Source organism: Peromyscus maniculatus, chromosome 12, assembly GCF_049852395.1.
Source record: "Peromyscus maniculatus bairdii isolate BWxNUB_F1_BW_parent chromosome 12, HU_Pman_BW_mat_3.1, whole genome shotgun sequence".
NCBI classification, from domain to species: domain Eukaryota; kingdom Metazoa; phylum Chordata; class Mammalia; order Rodentia; family Cricetidae; genus Peromyscus; species Peromyscus maniculatus.
The window spans coordinates 4234940-4256374 of NC_134863.1; the positions used below are offsets into that span (position 1 = coordinate 4234940).

At 53.2% G+C, this 21435-nt stretch overlaps 2 protein-coding genes across 10 annotated transcripts; one reads left to right on the plus strand and one right to left on the minus strand.

The window, feature by feature from the left end:
• Nucleotides 1-70: 70 nt before the first annotated feature.
• On the plus strand, nucleotides 71-10056 carry P2rx6 (purinergic receptor P2X 6). 4 transcript variants are annotated; one of them, XM_042258987.2, is made up of 12 exons: nucleotides 77-714; nucleotides 1369-1519; nucleotides 3483-3554; nucleotides 5783-5858; nucleotides 6026-6119; nucleotides 6197-6277; nucleotides 6358-6499; nucleotides 6586-6695; nucleotides 8054-8147; nucleotides 8217-8282; nucleotides 8422-8499; nucleotides 8597-10056. In XM_042258987.2, the coding sequence occupies exons 1-12, from the start codon at nucleotides 653-655 to the stop codon at nucleotides 8630-8632; spliced, it is 1062 nt and encodes a 353-aa protein (XP_042114921.1). In that variant the 5' UTR covers nucleotides 77-652; the 3' UTR covers nucleotides 8633-10056. The 4 variants fall into 4 exon arrangements, with proteins under 4 accessions (XP_042114922.1, XP_042114921.1, XP_042114920.1 ...); XM_006981201.4 differs by having other exon boundaries at nucleotides 83-792; XM_042258988.2 differs by lacking the exon at nucleotides 3483-3554 and having other exon boundaries at nucleotides 71-714.
• Nucleotides 10057-10663: 607 nt separating this feature from the next.
• On the minus strand, nucleotides 10664-14511 carry Slc7a4 (solute carrier family 7 member 4). Of its 6 annotated transcripts, none has more exons than XM_015999706.3 (5): nucleotides 14368-14511; nucleotides 12644-13666; nucleotides 11647-12287; nucleotides 11246-11354; nucleotides 10664-11148 (listed from the first exon to the last, which is right to left on the minus strand). In XM_015999706.3, exons 2-5 carry the CDS (start codon nucleotides 13623-13625, stop codon nucleotides 10970-10972), a joined length of 1911 nt encoding a protein of 636 aa, XP_015855192.1. In that variant the 5' UTR covers nucleotides 13626-13666; nucleotides 14368-14511; the 3' UTR covers nucleotides 10664-10969. The 6 variants fall into 6 exon arrangements, with proteins under 6 accessions (XP_015855192.1, XP_006981261.1, XP_015855188.1 ...); XM_006981199.4 differs by having other exon boundaries at nucleotides 12644-13663; nucleotides 14368-14509; XM_015999702.3 differs by having other exon boundaries at nucleotides 12644-13663; nucleotides 14168-14403.
• Between the last annotated feature and the right edge of the window lie 6924 nt (nucleotides 14512-21435).

Sequence of the window (21435 nt, forward strand, 5' to 3'; positions counted from 1 at the left end):
CTCCCACCCCGCGGTCTCCCGGGGAACCGGGTGTTGTTTGTGGCTGCACCACGACCTTGGCACGCTCTTCACCAGGGCTGACTACCACACCTACTGCTGCCATGCAGAGGGGTGGTCATCCCCATGTTCCTTCACGGACTTTCCCAGTCTGACTCCAGACTCCGGGGAAGACCGAAGGACCCTGTTAGAGTCTAGCGAAGGTTATCTCTGAAGCCACAACTATGCTGTCCTGCCTGCGGGTCTCGGTTTCCTCTCAAGAGCTAGTCTTGGCTGTGCTGCCGCTCCAGCGGGGACATCTCAAACCTAACTTGACCGGTTGCACTTGAGAATATGCACGTTTGGGCTCAGAGTCCTCCTCTGGGCTTCTGTCCCCTCACACTGGTCACTGCCCACCCTATAAAGAAGTGACATGGATGGGCAGGGACAGGATTACTCCTCTCTATATGCATAGGGTCCAACCCAAGGACTTTGGATGCGATGGGAGGCCTAGATCAGCGGATGTTTGGGACTGAGCCAGGAGCCAGATCCTGCTGAAGGGAGATGTCCCTTTAACACTGGCCTGGATCCCATGCATGGCCGCTCTGCCTCCTGTTCAGCTGCGGCTGAAGCAGCCTGCTGACTCACGCACTAGTGACCAGCAGGACCGGGGAACATGGCTTCTGCCGTGGCGGCAGCACTTGTGGGCTGGGGGTTTCTGGATTACAAGACAGAGAAGTATGTGATGACTAGAAACTGCCGGGTGGGTGTCTCTCAGAGGCTGCTGCAGCTGGGAGTGGTGGTCTACGTGATAGGGTAAGAGCCGTCTTATCAGGCCAGCTGCACAGACTGCTGTGGGCCTCGCCGGCTGAGGGCCAGAAGCTGGCTCTTTAGAATTCCAGCTGGTGGGAGAGTGGGATTGGGGGTGGTGAGAGGTGGTCGTTAGGAGGATTTTAGTCCAGTCAGAAGACAGCCGCAGCCATGTGCTCACCTAAGGGACATTGCTCCCGGCTACATCTTGCTCTCTGTGTACATCTGCAGTACTCCTGCCCAGAGACACCCTGGTGGGGCAGGAGGCAGTAAATCTTGGCATCTGTGAGCAACCGAGCACTGAGGCTCCCAGAGAGACCACTAGCTGCATGGCTGAAGTGTCTTGAAGGAGGGAGCTGGGTTTGCTGAGTGTATGGGAGGCATTGGCATGTGAAAAGTGGCCATGGTGGACAGCTCCATCTGAGGCTCCACCTGCTCAGGGGTCTAGAGCAAGAGGTGCAGATGGACAGAGGGGTGAGGCCCTCCACGCTGATCTAAGGAGCCTCTGGAGTATACTAAGACAGCCTAGAGTTATACGCCTCACATCTCCTCACATTACACTGTCCATCACCTTCTCCCTAGGTGGGCCCTCTTGGCCAAAAAAGGCTACCAGGAATGGGACGTGGACCCTCACATTTCTGTCATCACTAAACTCAAAGGGGTTTCCGTAACCCAGATTAAGCAACTAGAGAACCGGCTATGGGATGTGGCTGACTTCGTGAAGCCATCACAGGTAGGTCCCCACTGCAGGAGGCTGGTGTCCTTCGGCCACTGACAGTGTCCTCCTAGCTGCTACGCATGAGAGACACGGGATGCCTGTGGTACCAGAGGGTGGGAGAAGCGCTCAGGGAAGGGAAAGGGCCTCTCAGAAGAGCGCGCGTGCGCGGAGTCAATCTGAGCAAGCGGCTTTCAGGGGTGTGTAGCTTCCCGAGTCAGGAAGCCTGTGCCTGTGGAACTTTCTTTTAAAGGAAGGTTAGAGATACAGCTCAGAGGCAGAGTGATGCCTGGCAGGCATCACTCACTGGGTTCAATTCCCAGTGCCATCAAGAACAGAACAGAAAAGCACCCTACCCATCCACCGCCCTCACAAAGGTATACCTGAAGTATCTTGGGCTCAAGATTTATGCTTGGAATGAAAGGTAGGGGCGAAGGAGTCCAGGGGCTGAACTTTCTCAAGTCCCCTTGTTACCATTAGGGATCTTGGATCAGGTTCATTTTTTCCAATGATGAAAGAATCAAAAGGATTAAAATTAATTAAAGGAATCAAAAGGTTGGAGAGGTGGCTCAGCTGTTAAGAGCACTGGCTGCTCTTGCAGAGGTGCTGGGTTCTGTTCCCAACACTCGCAGCCTTCAGTCACTCCTGTCCCGGGGGAGTTCCAGTGTCTTCTTCCGTCCTCTGAGGGCACCAGGCACACTGACAGCACACATACTTTCATCCACATTATTAATAAAACTGCTCAACAAAAGATTTAGAAGGCAGAAAATAAGTCACAGTCACAGCAGATAAGTCTTATTAAAAGTGAATGTGCACACCCCGCACCGAGTCAGGCTTCCCAGCAGAGGGAAGGGGATCTAGAAACCAAAGTCCATTCTCCCTTGGAGGGATGCTGGCCTTACATGTTTGTGGTGGTGCAGGACGGGTCCCTGTTTTTGGATTTTGGATGATCAACTTAAAAGAAGGAGCTGATAGGCCCGTAGGTGCATGCAAGCTGAGACAAGCTCAGGACCAGCCTTGAACGGAACTGGTCGAGACCATTCATCCAGAAGGGCATCCCTCTGGCAGGAAAAAATAAGCTCAGCAGGCCTTCGTCTTGGGTAGGTGTGGTGAGGAAGAAGCTGGGAGTTTGCCGTCTTGTGGCTGACGCACGGTCCCTTTTCCTGTCTTTGCCTGTCGGGGTGCAATCTGACGCCCCCCCCCCACCCGCTCACTCTTCTTCCCTTCTCCCTCCACCCGGCTGGTCTGGCTCCGACTGCCAGCTGCTGCGTGACATTTCCTGAGGAGACATAAACAAAAGTCTGTATACCTCACCTAGCACACCAGCAACGGGCCAATTTCATTCCAAGCTAGTTCCGGGAACAAGTGGGGGTACTTACAGGAGCGTGGGTGACTACCCCGCCTTGACCATCTTCTGGCTCCAGGGGGCGCTAGCTTTCTGCGCAAGCGCTCCCTTGCCGGCTGTTCCGGTGTGAGCAGCAGTGCCCCCCTGTCCACATTGTCTGTCTTCAGTGCCTCGGGTCAGGAGGTTCTGGGAAGTTCTGCTTGAGTGCATGAGAATTTGAAAAGAAACTTGTTTGGAAGACATGGATGGCGGCTTGACCCTTCCTTGGGCTCAGGAAAGGCCGTAAACACAGCCCGCTTTACCTGCCTTGCTGGGCATCGCTTTCTGCAGCACAAGGTTGGTGACTCGATGGCGCCAGCCAAGAAGGCGTCCCACGAAGTCCAGGCTCCCAGGCTGAGCCATACCTGAGCGGTAGAGCGCTTGCCTAGCATGCCTGCGATCGTGGGTTCCGTTCCTAGAGGTAGAGCGCTGGCCTAGCATGCCTGCCATCGTGAGGTCCGTTCCCAGAGGTAGAGCGCTGGCCTAGCATGCCTGCCATCGTGGATTTCGTTCCCAGCAAACAGCAAACAGACCATCAGCTTCTAGCCCCTCGGCTGTGGAGTCCGGCCGAGGCCTACCTCCAGCCTTGCCTTCCAGGGAGAGAATGTGTTCTTCCTGGTGACCAATTTCCTCGTGACGCCAGCTCAAGTCCAGGGCAGATGCGCGGAGGTGAGTCTGTCCAGAGCCTCTGACACACCCCGCTCCTCTCGCCAGCCCCGGCTCCTTTCCCCTTCGCACGTGGACCAGGACTCAGCCTGAGCTTGTGTTTTATCAGGCAATTCGCTAAGTCTTTCTAGAAGTCATTTCATCGAGTCTTGACATCTCTTTCCACCAGAAATACTGTAATTCCCATCAAACAGGTGTTTGGGGCTCCCCAAGTTTCAGTCACTTGCTCAAAGGTACCCCACGTGTGGGCTACGGCACCAGACCTCTGAGTGGAGGCAGTTTCCAGTCTCTTTCCCATGCTGGTCCCACCTCTGGGTTACAGCCAAGCACACACTCAGGTGGGCATTAAGAGCAGGGGGCAAGCTGGGGGGGCACCTCCCTTCTCTTCGCCAGCCTTATTAACGTGTCCTGAGTCAGCTTTCAGCTGGGGACCAAGCACACTTCTGCCTTTGTGTTCAGGTAATTTATGATCTCTGGGTGTTTTTCAGCCCAGCTGTGTTCATGCTTGAGCCTTCTGCTTTATCTGCAGAAATGGAGCCACCCCCCCATCTCACCTTTTCCATTTGTGAATGTTCCAGTCTTTCAAAGAGCACACTAGCTCTCACAACCATGGCTTTTGTGTGAAAGTTGTGACCCAGTCCATATATAAGCACCACATTCAAGTCCAACCTTTGCCCGGCTGGACTCCAGGCTCTGGTATTTGGTGACATTACCGTTTCAGGGGATGTCATATGCCCATAGTTTACCCCTGTCCACAGAAGAGGTGATGTCTGTACGCAAAGGGCAACTCTCCCTGGGGAACCCGGACAACTCCTCAGCTCCTGATGCTTAGAGGTTGTTGATTCTAGGTCACCACGTAGACAACTCCAAAACTTCACCACACCAACACATCCACTTCTTAGAAAGCACAAGACTTTCCCTCTTTCCTTGTCTGGGGCTTCTGGCTCTTCCAGTGAACCTCCCATGACTGGGAAGTAACTCACCAGATCTGACCAGTTTCCTGAGGACAACCAGAGTTCCTGCCAGCTCTTCTTGGAATATTAGTGGCCTGGTCCCTCCAAGCACATGCTCAATAGAGTGTCATATCCCTCTGCAAACCTTTCTTGAGCACCTCCCCCCATATGGGTGAGGCCCCGGGCTGGGCTGGCAGAACTCCAGCTCCCTGTGTCTCAAGTTGCAGTCATGGTCCAGCCAAGGCAGCAGGTTCCACAAATGCTCACAAGGCAGAGGCTGCAGTGGGGAGACTTAGGGAAGTACATGGACAAAATCTTAAAGGAGCTGGTGATCTGGGTCAGTGTGGCTGCAACAGGATGCCAGGGCAGAGGCCCAGGCTATGTGAGGGGGTGAGGTGTCTCTGGGCATACCTGCTGCTCAGTGTGGCTAGAGCATAGATTAGGGCTGGGTCACAAAAATGACAGCCCAAGATCTCATGGAGCCTCTGAGTCCTGCTAAGAAGCTGGAGTTGATGTATGAGCAGAAGGTAGCTGGAGGGAGTGCATGGTAAAGAGCCTCAGCTTCTCATCACCTGGGCTGCCGTTTGGAGGTACTCACATCTCACCATGGAGTCTGGTTGAAGGAGCTGGAGACATTCAGACACAGGTTAGGACCGCAAAGCAGAGAAAGTGGCTGTACTCCGACCTCTGCTAAGTCCTAAGTCTCCTTCTGGCTTTTCAGTCCCTCAGCCATCCTTGCTTCCATGGTACTGTGGTCATCCTGGAGTTCCTCATGAACTGAATCCCCATAAGGGTTCTGAAGCTCAAGGCTGCCTTCCTGTCTTAGGTTGGGGACCCCCAGGAACCTACCTTTAGCTCCTAGTGCACCTCCATGACTCTTTGGCCTTGCATAGACACAGTGTCCATGTTTGGCAGAAAAGACTGGCCCTAGCAGGTATGGGGGCTTCCCTCCCTGTACAGGCCCCTGCTCTCTGATGGCTACGCCTACCTTACATTGAGCATCACTAGTCTGTCCTTCCGTGGTTCTTTAGTACCACCCCCTGCTCTGTTATCCCAGAGCTGGACCTCAGTGAACCATCAGGGACGGCGTTGTCAGGAGAGCGGGAGTCTTGTTCTGCCCTTGGAACCCCGTCTCCCCGGGAGGCTGACGGTTCTTTCTTCCCAGCTTACAGTTTGTACCTTCCCTGTGCTTCCAAACCCAGGGCATCCTGGGAGGAATCCCAGGGGTCTTGTCACTGTAGTCTGTGCTGTTGGTGACCAGAGTCTCTCTTACCTCAGCACCCTTCCGTTCCTCTGGCTAACTGCTGGGAAGACAAGGACTGCCCTGAAGGGGAGACGGGAACGCACAGCCACGGTAACTGTGGGCGAACATCGGGAGGAGGGGGATAGTGTGTGGTCCCCAAAGCAGGCCCCGCGGTCCTTGTCTGTGCCCCACCTCACTCTGCCGACAACCCCGGGCCCCACACCCTCCTCAGGACCCATGGAGACTTGAGGCCTTGGAGCTCATTTTGTGTTTTCAAGGTATAAAAACGGGTCAGTGTGTGGTGTTCAACGGAACCCACAGGACCTGTGAGATCTGGAGCTGGTGCCCAGTGGAGCATGGTGCTGTGCCCAGGTGAGTCTCCTTTCTCTCCCGGGGCAGGGCGGGCCCTAGGATAAGCAAAATGCTGCCGGTACACCATCTGTCCTCAGGAAACCCCTGCTGATTCAGGCCCAGAACTTCACACTTTTCATCAAAAACACTGTCACCTTCAGCAAGTTCAACTTCTCCAAGTAAGCATGGGCAGGTCTTGGTTGAGCCCAGATGCCCCATGCCTCTTGGGTCATCTGATCCCCGTCACTCTCCTTTCTAGAACCAACGCCTTAGACACCTGGGACAGCACCTATTTCAAGCATTGCCGCTACGATCCTCATTCCAGCCCGTACTGTCCAGTGTTCCGCATCGGGGACCTTGTGGCCATGGCTGGAGGGGACTTTGAGGACCTGGCATTGCTGGTGAGTCATTTGGGACGAAGTTCCTGCAGCTCAGGGTTGGGGCCTCGAGCCCATGTGCCAGTGCAACAGAAGTGTGTTGTGTGCAGGGTGGCGCTGTGGGCATCAGCATCCACTGGGACTGCAACCTGGACACCAGGGGCTCTGACTGCTGTCCCCAGTACTCCTTCCGGCTGCAGCAGAGAGGGTACAACTTCAGGTACGGCCCCGACTGCCACAGTCCTGGCTGCTCCTGTCTCCCTGCAACCACAGAACAGAGCACATATCTCTGCTGTGTGTACAAGGGTCCTGTGGGTGTCCCCAGACCTCAGGATCTCTGCTGTGTGTACAGGGTCCTGTGGGTGTTCCCTGTCCCCGGCTCCGTTCCCTCTTCCCTTACTCAGCTGTCAGTACAGGCTCCTCACTGCAGATCTCGGTGCAGCCTCTCCCAGATGGTCCTGCTTCTCCAGAGCACAGACACCTCTCACCTTTAATTTCCCTATAGGACTTCACCTAAAAATTACCCAAAAAATATCTGTGGAAAAATTCAGACCAGCAGCACAAATATTTATACGCCCCTGACCCGGGTTTGCTGCCCCCCCCCCCCCCCCGGCAGTGCCAGCAGCTGGACCCAGGGCCTCAGAACTATTCGGAAGGAAATACCAGATGTTGGATACTCACCCTTCCCAACGCTGTTGAGGAGTGTTTCCACATGACCACTGTCCCATTGCCACAGACAACTCTGGACACTGGGTAGATGGTCATAGAACATGCTGTAATCCCTAATCCTAGCCCTCAGGAGGCAGAGAAAGGAGGGGGAGGGTCAGAGTCATCCTCGGCTTTATAGCAAGTCTGAGGCAGCCTGGGGAAGGGGGGGGAGGAAGGAGAGGAGGGGGGAGGGGAGGAAGGAAGGAAGTTAGGAAAAGGGTGTTGGTAGATTAAATCTAACATTTTATAGTTTTCCCACTGTGTTAGTAATGTTCCCAAATCTGCATTTTCCAATCCCAGAGGCACTAAGAGATCTTAAACTGCAGGTATCGTCATGTTTTCAGTTCCCCAAGTAGACCCTTGGGCTCCTCCTGCCCCTTAATATCATTTTATCTCACGTAGTAGCAGGTGCACAGGTGGCCGTAGGCCCAAGGACAGCGCCCTCCATACAGCTCATGGTGCTCGGCTCCCCACCTTTCACAACCTTATGGGGCGCGCCTCTGTGCCCACTGCCCCTGCGGGCGCCCTTCTCTCCGCTGAGTGCGTTCTCCAGCCCTGCCACAGCGCCTGGCTCACTTCCTCCCCCAGTTCTGTGCCGAAAGGAACCGCTGTCTCAGAATTCCCCAGCCCTCACCTCCACCCCACCCCCTCTCCCATCCCCGGCTGCCAGTGTTCATTTCAGCATTCCCGTGCCCTCTCTGGTCCTCCTCCCGACACGCCCTCCTCCCGTCAGGCCCTGCCCAGGGTTTGGGCCGCTTTCCCCTTCCTTAACACCTACATGGAGCCTAAGGCTTGGGCTGGTAGAGTCCGTGGGTAATCCGGCCTGAAATGCAGCATGCAAACCAATGGCGTCTTCTCTGCGATCCCCAGGACAGCCAATCACTGGTGGGAAGCCTCGGGTGTGGAAGCCCGGAGTCTGCTCAAGCTCTATGGGATCCGCTTTGACATTCTGGTCACTGGGAAGGTAAAGTTTAGACCCGGGGAGGTTTGGGAGGACAGCCCCAGGCGCGGAGGCTCAGCCCAGGTCTCTCAGGCAGGGAAGTTTGCACTCATCCCGACGGCCATCACAGTGGGCACAGGAGCAGCTTGGCTGGGCATGGTAAGTCTGAACCTAGGGTTCACGCTGGCCGCAGTAACCATCCGCCAGGGCCTGGGGCACCCACCGGACCTGCATAGTGTGTCCTGGGTGAGGGCTTGGCTGGAGGAATCTAGAACATGGTAGGTCCTGCCTCTTCCAGGTCACCTTCCTCTGTGACCTGCTACTACTGTATGTGGATAGAGAAGCCCGTTTCTACTGGAGGACCAAGTATGAAGAAGTGAGTGGTGGGCCTGCTTGTGTCACTCCGCCTGAACACTGGGTTCTGCCACACTTTGGGGGACGGTACCTTGATCCCTAATCTGTTATCCTTGTAGGCAAAAGCTCCAAAGGCAACTATCAACGCTGCATAGACTGAGCTGGCTTCCACACCTGCAAATCCTGCTGCCTAGTGTCTCAGTAGTGACTTGTACCCGCCCCATGTCTGTTGCTGCTGGGATCCAGACATCCATGCACCAGTGGCCTTGTCTGGGTGGTTATCATCCACCGGCCTATCCATTCCTGAGGCTTATAGCCGCTCCCTGTGGGTTAAAGCTCAGGGGTCGGGAAGGATGCTGAGAACATCAAGGACAAAGCTCCAGTTTCCACCAGACTCCTTCCTGGGTCCAGCCTGAGAGAGGAGAAGGCAATGTGGCCGAAACACTGATTTCCTGGCTCCTCGGGCGTCTCTGTCTTCTGGGTGACTCTGCCATGTGGTTCCAGCCCCCTTGACCTGACCGCCAGGTTTCTCAGGGGCCTAGGTGAGATGAGAGACGGCACATCTAGGACTTCCTGCCATGAAGACATTTCTGGCAGCCTCAATGTACACTGAAGCACCTGCCTTCCAGAGGCCCTAAGTCTGGCCCCAGCCGGAGTGCCGGAGGTTTGAGGTATGACTCCATGAAGGACACGGAGGGTAGCTGGTTCTGACTTCCTCCATGCCCCAAAGCCCTCAGAAAGGATGGCAGGGGCAGGGCCACAGAAACATGGCCGTTTCTTGGTCCAAGTGTGGGGCATGATGGATGGAGTTTGCACCCCGGGAGGAAAGAGGCAGCTTTGTTATGGATGCACAGTGACCAGGGGAGTTCCAGGGCTGAGGCTGAAACTGCACCAACATCTAGGATCACCTGACCTCCAGATCCTCCAAAAAGCCTTTGGAGTCCTGATGTCTCTCAGCCCTCAGGGCTCTGGCCTCCAAACACGGCGTTGGGGGGGGGGGGGAGGCTGGTTACTCCAGGTGGGTCACGTGGACCCAGTGATTCTTGGGGACCCAAAGAACCGTGGTATCATTGCTGAAGTAAAGCTTGCCAAAGCAAGCAGCTTCCTGTGCAGTCTTTAAAGGGAGGAACGAGAAGAGGGAGACGTCTTCCTTAGACAGAGGGAGGTGCAGAGTGGACCAGGACTTTCTCCCTCTCTGAACTGTAGCCCCCCAGCTGCCTAGCAGGCTGGCAGGTAGTGGACACAGGGCCAAGCACACGTGCATCCATGCACACTCAAGTGTGCCACTCACGGACTACTCCAAGCCCGCCTCTCATGGTCACTGTTGCCCTGGAGATTCACAAGTAGTAGGGGCCCCAAAGACTTCATCTGAAAACATCCCAGAGTATCCAGAGACAGTAAAAGAGTCAGCTGGCCGGGCGGTGGTGGCGCACGCCTTTAATGCCAGCACTCGGGAGGCAGAGCCAGGCAGATCTCTGTGAGTTCAAGGCCAGCCTGGGCTACCAAGTGAGTTCCAGGAAAGGTGCAAAGCTACACAGAGAAACCCTGTCTCGAAAAACCAAAAAAAAAAAAAAAAAAAAAAAAAAAGAGTAAGCTGTGGCTAGGAGCCCGGATGTGGAAACAGTGATCAATTTAGTCTGTACATAGTGTGCACTCCAAGGGCAACCGTGTGGGCCATGCAGAATGTGCTGGGGGAGTGTCTTGTGGCTGTATACCTGTGTTCAGTGCATTTCAATGTCCCTAGGCTGTCCCTGGGCACATGCTTTGATCCCCAGGAGCCCAGGAAAATCAAGAGACGCTGACACCCAATGCCTTTTTCAGTTGCTTTCTGAGTCCAGGTTACCCTGCTAGAGGACATGTCAGGGATCTGGGGATACAGGTCACTAGTGGAATCCTTGCCTAACAATCTCAAGGTCTTAACTTCCATCTCAAGCACCACTAACATACATACACGCACGCACGCACGCACGCACGCACGCACGCACGCACGCACGCACGCACGCACGCACACCCTTATGGAGGACATATGAGGAATCCGACCCTGTCTTCCCACAAGCCCCTCTTCACATTATGCATGTACTTCTCGTAGACCTCTGTGTCTCTGCTGTGGACTGGGGACAATTGTTTGGTTCTTCAGGCAAGTAAGAACTCAGTGCCACAAAGAATGCCACAGCGTACACGACAGCTGATTATAACACTCGCTGATTAGTTATTATTATGGGTCCCAGGTGCTGGGGCCTCTTCCCTGCCCACTCTGCTCCACCTGCCCAGGCATCCAGAGTGGATCATAAACAGGAAAGCCCTGGGCAGTGAGTATATGCCAGCACCGGCCAAGGCCTATCCCGTTATCACTTCCTGGGAACTGACAACCCGCCCAGCCCAGTCTGGGAAGGCTTCAAATCCAAGCTTCCTTGGGCAGACAGCTGCCAATCCTGGCCTCCGATGTGGACGATGCGGGGGCCCTCTCTGAGGCAGCCTCACAGGCTGGCCAGCTACTCCGTGCAGCCTGCCTCCTCCTGGCCTGGGGCCTGGCCAGCAGGCTGCACAGCCCGCACTGTTTCCTCCAGGCTGCCACTGGGGAACACCACATAGTGTGCGGTCGTCAGCTCCAGTGGCTCCCTCTGGTTCTCCTTGCTGTGCCAGATCCCGTAGCCAAAATACACGATGAGTCCTGCAGGAGTGGGCGTGAGCCTGAGGGGCAGGTCCCAGCCCCACCTGCCCTCCCTGTCCTCCCACGGTGGGCCTGTGCAAGCCCGGGCCCCACTCACCAACCAGCAGCCAGAAGATAAAGCGCAGCCACGTCAGGTAGCTCAGCTTCAGCATGAGGCAAATGTTGAGAAGGATGCTGAGGGCTGGAGTTAGGGGCACCAACGGGATCTGAGGGTGCAAGGGTGAGGCTGAGCTTGGCTGCAGGATAGATACACCAGGCCAGAGCCCGGCTGTGTGGAAGTTCCACAGAAGCCTTCTTTGTCTCGGAAGGTTTGGAGGCAGGTGTACCCTCGCCATGCAGGATGTTGGAGAAAGTGGGAATGGATCAACCTGTCTCCCCAGCCCCATGAGCCCCTCTGAATGGCTCGGTTAGCATGAGAGACTGGGGGAAAGGGACAGTTTGGCCTGGGAAGGAACAGTGTTGGCGAGGCACAAGGCGGGGGATGGGGTGGGGGTGTACCTGAAAAGTGTCTTGTTTCTTTTGCTGCTGGTGAGCCCCCAGGACCAGAAGGCTGAACAGAAAGACAGAACCACTGACGGCCAGCAGCAGGACGTAGCCCCACCGTGGGAGGCGCAGGTCTGAGTTCCCGAAGACCAGCACACATGCCAGGGAGATAGCTGAGGCTACCAAGATGCCAAGCGCCCAGGCCACAGCAGTTCCAGGGCTGCATCCATTCAGGAAGCCCAGGAAAGGCTTCAGGGCTGGTCGCAGCTGCCCAGTCTCAGACATGGAGGTCTGTTCAGCACCCACTAGCTGTATGTGGTCCGAGAAGGAGTCATACTTCTTAGTTGTGGGACCAGGGCTGGCGAGGCACGGGGAGCTGGGTGGAGAAGCTTTCTGGAAGCGCAGCACAATGATGCTGGTGGCTACAAAGGTATAGGCCAGCAGGGTGCCGATGGACAGGAACTGGACCAGCGCCTCCAGGTCCATCAGCAGCGCCAGGAGAGACATGAGGACCCCAAACACCAGGATTCCTACTACAGGCACCTGTGTCCGGGGGTGCACACGGGCAAACACCTGGAAGAAGAGCCCGTCGGCGGCCATGGCATAGACAATGCGAGGCAGGGAGAAGAGGTTGCTGAGCAGGACCGTATTCATGGCTGCAGCAGAGCATAGGCAGCTATCAGCATGGCAGACGAGCCCAGCAGGGCTGCTACCAGGCTCTCAGATAGTGTGTATTGAGAGTATTAGCCTCCCACCTCCCACCGAGGAATGGGGCATTCCCCTTTAGGCAGTCTGACTGGGAAGGACCCGTGAGCATGTGCTCCCAAACTGATATTCTGTGTACAACGTGTGGGGAGAGAGTCTGCCAACAAGTCTCTGAAAACCAGTGTTTTCGTGAGCTCATTATACAGGTAGGTAACACCGGGGCCTGGGCGGAAGTATTTTGAGAGGTTTGGGGCAAGGCCCACTAACTACCCTGTCCCCTCCCACCCTGCCCAGGAGGGTCCCTTACCACAGATAGAACCAACCGCCACAATGAAGCCGGCCCAGCTGTAGCCACGCCTGTAGAAGGCATCAGCGAGCGCCGAGTCAGGGTCCAGGCTGTGCCAAGGTACCATGAGGGTCAACACAGTGGAGACCAGGATGTAGGCGCCAGCTGCCAGGCCAAGGGAGATGGCGATGGCCATGGGCACAGCCCACCGAGGGTTTTTGGCCTCCTCACTGGAGGCGGCAATGACATCAAAACCCACAAAGGCATAGAAACAGGTGGCCGTGCCTGCCAGGATGCCAGAGAAGCCGAAGGGTGCAAAACCACCCTCTTCTGGGCTCCAGTTGTGAGGGCGGGCCAGGATGAAACCCAGGACGATGATGAAAAGGATGACAATCATACTGATGGCTGAGAACGTGTGGTTCAGCCAGGAGGAGACTCGGGCTCCACAGGAGACAAAGGCAGAAGCCACAAGTAAAATGCCGGCGGCCAGAAAATCTGGATAACGGGCCAGGAAGGGCACCTGCCAGACACCCATGTGAGACTCTGTGAAGTTGCGAATGCTGTGGTTAAAGATGGCATCCAGATAGCCACTCCAGGCACGGGCCACAGCAGCACCTCCAATGAGGTACTCCAGGAGCACATTCCAGCCTATGAGGAATGCCCATATTTCACCCATGGACACGTAGGTGAACAGGTATGCAGAGCCAGTGCGGGGCACACGGGCTCCAAATTCTGCATAGCACAGGGCTGCCAGCAAGGAGGCTACCGCAGCCACCAAAAAGGACAGGAGCACGGCGGGGCCAGCCATGTCCTTGGCCACCGTGCCTGTGAGCACATAGAGCCCAGAGCCCACCATGCCACCCACACCCAGCAGGGTCAAGTCCAGTGTGGACAGGCAGCGTCGCAGTGACGTGTCCATGCTAGACTCTTCCAGTGGCTTCAGACGGTTCAGTTTCTGGCAGAAGCGTGCCAGGCGGGCAGTGCTGGGCAGTCCCGGGGCCATGGCAGACGGCTGAGGAGTCCTGAGCCAGCTTCTGGAAACTGCTGGGGACAGACAGCAGGAATAACCAGCCAGCCTCCGTTCTTTCCCAGGCTGTCCACCCAGTTCTCGCCTCTCCCTAGGATCCCAGGACACCTGCACCGTGGACCTACCTTAGAAGGCTTAAATGAGAGTATGTGTGTGTAGGGTAGGCGGGGTGGTGTCAGGGACTGTGGGCAGGAGGCATTGACATCATGGAGGTTCCTCCTGTCAGCCTCAGGCAGTGGAAATGGCAGGGTGGTGCAGACCTGGAGCGGACCTGCGAGCCCTGCAGGTGCTTCTGAGGGTGAGTGGGAGGTTGCTTAAGAACATTAGCCAGGAGTGGAACAGGTTCCACGAGCAAGGAGGAATGGGAGGCTTCCTTGGAGCAGGGCCAGGATGGCAGGACCCGGAACAGGAGCAGTTCCTGCAGCCCTGAGCGTGGCCAACGAGGACGCCTGGACTCAGAGAAAAGCGATCACCACCACCCCACCCCATCCTTCCAACAGGTTGGAGGATCAGCTCACCTGAGGCCAGGAGGCTAGGGCTGCAAGGGCCCTGAGCCCCGGATGTGGAAGCTGTAGGGCACCTCCCCTCGCCATATGAGCCCCAGCCGCGGCTGCTGGGGCTGGCTGCCTCCGCCGTGCCCCTGGCCCCCAGACATTCTAGCCTTCGCTTGCATTTGCATCCCCACAGCTGCTGTCCCGCTAGACCCGCAGCAACCCACCTGCTGTCGCCGCCGCCGCCGCCACCGTGCGCACTGCGCCTGCCCCGCTAGTTTACAACGCCTGCGTGCAGAGCCCGCCCCTGGCTCCCAGGCACTGGATAAACCGGAGCCTCACAACTCATCCCCTGTTGGGTTCTGCACAGGGCTCCGCACCGCGTTAGTACCAGAATAACCCTCTTAGCGAGTAGACCAGAGCTGACTAGTCCTAGGGCTCCACCGGTCCTGCGTGCTCCACCACCTGCTGAGCCCCTTCAGTGGGTCCAGGTTGGGGGCTGAACCCACCCGGAAGCACGGCAGCAGATACTAGCTAGCTCTCCCACCCCGGCACAACCACTCCAGCCAACTGGACATCATGCAGGCCCCCGCTACGGGATCATGCGGGGTTTGCAAATGTCCAGCAGAGTGAGATGAAGGCAGGAGTCTGGCCAAGTGTCCTTGACAGTCTCTAAACCTCAGCGCACACCATAGGCAAGAGAAGGCAGCCTTTGGGGAGTGTTCTGTGAATGGGCAGGATCTGAAGAGCTGGTGTCTGACAGCGTCCCATAAAAAGACAGATCCGGCATCTAAGACGACTTGCCGCTCCACTGCTGAGGTGCCCTCAAATGTCAGGGACAGCCCCAAGCGCCCGACAGGCCTCGGAATTCCCAAGGGATCCCAGCATCAGCTCTCCACTAGTGATAGCCCAGAGTGCTCCCCACTTCTCACCAGCATTCACACCACGACGGTGCCTGGGCTAGCTCCGGCACAAGATCTCCAGAGTCCGCTCTGGTTCATTTATGCTTAGGTCTGAGGAGTCTTTTTCTTTCTGTTCTTCTCATTTTGAAAGCAAAAATGTCCACCAAGCTAAGCTTGGTGGACCGTGCCTGTAGTGCTGGCACATGGGAGATTGAAGGTAGCTGGAGCAAGAGACTCTCTCTCTCTCTCTCTCTCTCTCTCTCTCTCTCTCTATATATATATATATATATATATATATATATATACACACACATGTACATGCATACATACATATGTACACATATATATGTGTATGTGTATATACATATAGATGATAGATGGATATAGATTGACAGATACAGAGTATTTATTTGTATAGTGAGAGTATTGTGTGTAGATAGAGAGACCATGTGTATATATAGGGAGAGTTATATATATATATATATATATATATATATATATATATATATATAGTGAGAGTATTGTGTATATATAGTGAGAGTATTGTGTATATATAGTGAGAGTGTATATATGGTGAGGAAACTGTAGTAAGGTGTTGATTTGTTGACAACAAAACAACAGCCCAGTCCAAACCAAAGCTGGCAGCCGTTCCTCCCAGAACTTTATATGTTTAATCTGTAATACATACCTAATGTATCTAGTCTATAATATGTAATAAGCATACAACTATATAATATATCCTTGACTATATGTGATGAGGATAGAATAGTATATGATACAATCTACTAAAAACCTTTGTGTTTTGAACTTGAACAAATGCTCAAGTTTACTGGTGTTAATGGAGTGGGGTCTTGGGACAACCTGGATGACCCGCTCAGATGATGACAAAGTGGTGGGGACACTCGGAACACTCTAGCTTAGTCAACCCTTGGGCCACCTGACATCGTCTGAAAGGGCTGCTGCTGTTTGCACATCACTGCCTGAGCTTAGGGAGGGAGTGCTCCCTTTGCACAGTCTCTGCCTGAGCTTAGGGAGGGAGTGCTCCCTTTGCACGTCGCTGCCTGAGTTAGGGAGGGAGTCCTCCCTTTGCACATCACTGCCTGGACTTAGGGAGGGAGTGCTCCCTTTGCACATCACTGCCTGGACTTAGGGGGGAGTGCTCCCTCTGCACCGTCGCTGCCTGGACTCAGGGAGGGAGTCCTCCCTTTGCACATCGCTGCCTGGACTTAGGGAGGGAGTGCTCCCTTTGCACGTCACTGCCTGGACTTAGGGAGGGAGTCCTCCCTTTGCACGTCACTGCCTGGACTTAGGGAGGGAGTGCTCCCTTTGCACATCACTGCCTGAGCTTAGGGAGGGAGTGCTCCCTTTGCACATCGCTGCCTGGACTTAGGGAGGGAGTGCTCCCTTTGCACATCACTGCCTGGACTTAGGGAGGGAGTGCTCCCTTTGCACATCACTGCCTGGACTTAGGGAGGGAGTGCTCCCTTTGCACATCACTGCCTGGACTTAGGGAGGGAGTGCTCCCTTTGCACATCACTGCCTGGACTTAGGGAGGGAGTGCTGCGTGTCTTGAAATACCTCCACACCCGCCTAGAAAAAAGGCGCTCAGACCAAGAGACTTGGGAGATCCTGTAATAAGAAGCGATCTGCCCACGTTTTCTCGACAATCCTAGAGCTGACGTGCAGTGCTTTGGGTTCTGGCTTTATAAGGACGTTCACTTTGTCCCCTGTCCTCGGCACCAGCGTACAATGGGCCCTTGGTGATGCCGTGTGGGTGACACAGCAGTGAGTTCTACCTTTCTAGTGTTTTGGGCTGAGCTAGTGTGGTCCTCAGGGAGCAGGCCACGACACAGCGACCTCGTGTGGACGCAGTGAGGACGAAGCACCGGGAGAGACAGGGAGAACGTCTCCCCACCTGTTCTGTAAGCCAGGAGTGCTCTGAGATGGACAAAGACGGCACCTGAGAAACAGAGCTACCAGCCAGTATCCCGTGTGGACAGACTCAGGACTCCTCAGCAAGATGCTTTTAAATCAGGGCAAGGGCAGGTGAAGGCGTTTGCTGCCAACCTTGACTATTTGAGTTCCAGTCCCAAAGCATGATGGAAAGAGAGAACTGACTGCCATAAGTTTTCCTCTGATGTCTACATGTTCACTGTAGCATGTGCACGGATACACACACACACACACACACACACACACACACGCACACGCACACGCACACGCACACATACACATACACATACACACACACATACACGCTAATAACAATAAGTAATTTTTTGTGAGACAGGGTTTCTCTGTGTAGCCCTGGCTGTCCTGGAACTTGCTCTATAGACCAGGCTGGCTTCCAACTCACAGCGATCCACCTGCCTCTACCCCCTGAGTGCTGGGATTAAAGGCATGTGACACTATGCCTGAGTAATAAGTAGTATTTTAAGATTTTATTATTATTATTATTAATTTTCTTATTTTTTGGTTTTCAATTCAGAGTTCCTCTGTGCCAGGCGTGGTGGCATACACCCTTAGTCCCAGCACTCAGGAGGCAGAGGCAGGAGAATCTGTGAGTTTGAGGCCAGCCTGGTCTACAGAGTGAGTTCCAGGACAGCCAGGATTGTTACACAGTGAAGTCCTGTCTCAAAAAAACAAAAACAAGGCCGGGCGGTGGTGGCGCACGCCTTTAATCCCAGCACTCGGGAGGCAGAGCCAGGTGGATCTCTGTGAGTTCGAGGCCAGCCTGGTCTCCAAAGCGAGTTCCAGGAAAGGCGCAAAGCTACACAGAGAAACCCTGTCTCGAAAAACCAAAAACCAAAAACAAAAACAACCAACCAAACAAAACTAAAATAAAAAATAAAAAATAAAAGCATTAGAACTAATAAGTTCAGCAAAGGTGCTGGATACAAGATTAATATATAACAATCAATTACATTTCTTTCTTTCTTTCTTTTCTTTTCTTTTCTTTTCTTTTTTTTTTTTTTTTGGATTTTTGAGACAGGGTTTCTCTGCGTAGCTTTGCACCTTTCCTGGAGCTCACTTGGTAGCCCAGGCTGGCCTCGAACTCACAGAGATCCGCCTGGCTCTGCCTCCCAAGTGCTGGGATTAAAGGCGTGCGCCACCACCGCCCGGCCCAGTTGCATTTCTATACACTAGTGGTGGGCTATCATGGAATGAAATTAAAGAAATAATTCTGTTCATATAACATAAAATGAGATATTTGAAATGTGTTTTTATTTATTCATTGTGTGTGTACATGTGTGCACATACACGCATGCCATGGCATGCATATGGAGGCCAGATAGCTTTGGAAGAGTTTGCTGAGGTAGAGTTCATGGGGTTGTACACACCTGTAATCCCAGGACTTGAGGCTAAGGCAGGAGTTCAAGGTCACCCTGGGGTACATGAGACCCTTTCTCAGCAAACCAGAAAAGAAAAGAAAGATGAAAGAAAAAATTTAAAAATATACATTGCAAACCTCTAAACATTATTAAAAGTTTAAAACAACCTTTAAGATGGAAATATATACAGTGCTTACAGACTGGACCATTATTTTTCCTGTTTAGTGGCACTAGGAATCAAACCCAGGTGTGCATGGTTCTCAAGATGCATCACTAGCCCAGCTGCAAGACTTTGTATTGCTAAGATGCAACACTCCCCAGATGCTCTGAAAACCCAGTGCAGCTCCTGTTAAAATCCCAACTGTCCATTCTGCAAAAATTGCCAGACAGATCCCCAAATGAATATAAAAAGACAAGGGACACAGAATAGACAAAACACCCTCAGAAAATGACAGAATTGGAGAATTCACAGTTCCTGATTTCTGTGAGTCAGGTAATGTAGCTCAGTGGTAGAGTGTTTGTTTGTCAAGCACAAACAAGGCCCTGAGTTTGATCCCAGCACACACACACAAAAATTTCTAATTTTCTTTCTTGCCCATTTTCCTTCCTTCCTTCCTTCCTTCCTTCCTTCCTTCCTTCCTTCCTTCCTTCCTTCCTTCCTTCCTTCCTTCCTTCCTTCCTTCCCCCCTTCCTTCTTGTTTAATGTGTGTATGGCGGGGGTGTTTGTGTGTGTGGCCAGAATCTCACTTTGTAGTCCAGCCTGACATGAAACATGCTATATACATCAGGCTGGCCTCATGGCAATCTGCCTGTCTCAGGTGGTTGCGAGCTGCTGTTTAGGTGCTGGGAACTGAACCTGGGTCTCTGCATAAGCAGCAAATGCTCTTCACAGCTGTGCCATCTCTCCAGCCCCAGTTTCTAACATTTATTTGTTATTTATTTATTTAGAGGCAGGGTCTCACAATTTAGCCCTGGTTGGCCTGGAACTTGTTATATAGAACAAGTTGGTCTTGAATTCAAGTGATCTGACTGAATCCTGAGTGCTGGAATTAAAGGCATGCACTGGCACATCTGGCTAACTTCCTGATTTTTATTTTACCTTTAAAAAATATTTTATGTTTATGTGCCTGAGTGTTTGCCTGCATCTTGTGTGCATGCATGCGTAGCACATACGTACCTGCAGAGGGCAGCAGAGGGCATTGGAGCCTCTGGAACTGGGGTTACAGATGGCTGGAAGTCACCACATGGATGCTGGGAACTGAACCCCAGTCCTCTGTGTGGTGGTATTCTAATTGTACTGAAATGTGATTTTGATTGTATGTTAATAAATAAAGTTGCCCAGGGGTCAGAGCTATTAGAGCCATAGACAGAGTGTGGCAGTGGTGGCGCACACCTTTAACCCCATAGATCTCTGTGTGTTCAGGGATACAGCCAGCATTGGAGACATATGCCTTTAAGACCTGGGGGGCTGTACATACAGACAGTGACAAGGCAGTCACGTGTTTGGGTTTACAACCAATGAGAAGGCAGAATGACTATGAAACAACTTACACACAGGGAAATAGCCCTCTTTCGGGAAGCTGGGACACTGCAGGAGGAAGGGTGAGATTTTAGCTCTGAGCTCTGACCTCTCGGCTTTCTCTTTTACATTGTTTCTGTGTTTCTTATTTAATAAGACAGTTGGTTACATCTACACCTCTGAAAGAACAATTAAGTGTTCTTTGCTACTGAGCCAGCTCTCCAGCCCCTAAGCTGCTGATTTTTAAACTGATTTCAAAGTAAAAATAATTAAAATGAGTATTGACATATAAGTAGACACAGACATTAACTGACTAGACTTAAAAATCCAGGAATCAGACTGGTGGGGCATGACTGTAATCCCAGCACTCGGGATGCAGAGGCAGGCAGATGTCTGAATTCGAGGCCAGTCTGGTCTACATAGAGAGTTCCAGTGCTGTGGGACGGTCTGTATGTCAAATTGCTCTGATTGGTCAATAAATAAAACACTGATTGGCCAGTGGCCAGGCAGGAAGTAGGTGGGACAAGGAGAGAGGAGAATTGTGGGAAGCAGAAGGCTGAGGTGGAGAGACACTGCAGCCGCCGCCATGACCAACAACATGTGAAAACGCCGGTAAGCCACCAGCCACGTGGCAAGGTATAGATTTATAAAAATGATTAATTTAAGATAAAAGAACAGTTAGCAAGAAGCCTGCCACGGCCATACAGTTTGTAAGCAATATAAGTCTCTGTGTTTACTTGGTTGGGCCTGAGCGGCTGTGAGACTGGCGGGTGACAAAGATTTGTCCTGACTGTGGGTAAGGCTTATAAACTGTTACAAGCGTCTGAGTGATTATTTTATAAGTGGATTGTGGGACTGCGGGGCTTGGGGAACCTGGAGAGAAGCTCTCCAGCAACATTCCAGGACAGCTTAGGCTACACAGAGAAATCCTGTCTTTAAAAAAAAATCAGAAATCAAACCTTACACTTAGGATCAGTTGATTTTTAAAAATAGACTTTAATTATTAAAGCTCACAGAAACAGTGGACAGAAAGTACAGCGAGTTCCCAAAACTCCATGCCCCAGGTACACGGCCTTTCTCACTGCTGGCACAGGCATCTGAGAGGGCACGTTTCCCACAACCAACAACCCCATGGACACTGTCATCCACGGTCCATGGTTTATGTTAGGCCTCCCCTGGGCACTGCACGTTCCGGGAGTTCTGGCAATGCAGATGTGTGCAGATGTGTGCACAGCTGCAGCAGCACACAGAATCCTTTCCCGGCCGTACCCTCCCTCTCTGCTCCTCCAGTCCCCCTCCCCTTCTTCCTAGTTCCTGGACATTTAATTGTCTCCATAGCTCATTTCTTTCTTTCCTGTGCTGGGAATTGAAGACAGGGCTTTGCACAGGGAGGGCAAGTGCTCTACCTCTGAGCTGCGCCCTTAGCACTTTAAGGATGCTGATTTGTTGTTGTTGTTGTTGTTGTTTAAGCCCACGTGTTTCTGGAACTATGTAATGCAGGGTCCAACCCTTGCTTATCTTCCTGCCTCAGCCTCCCAGGTG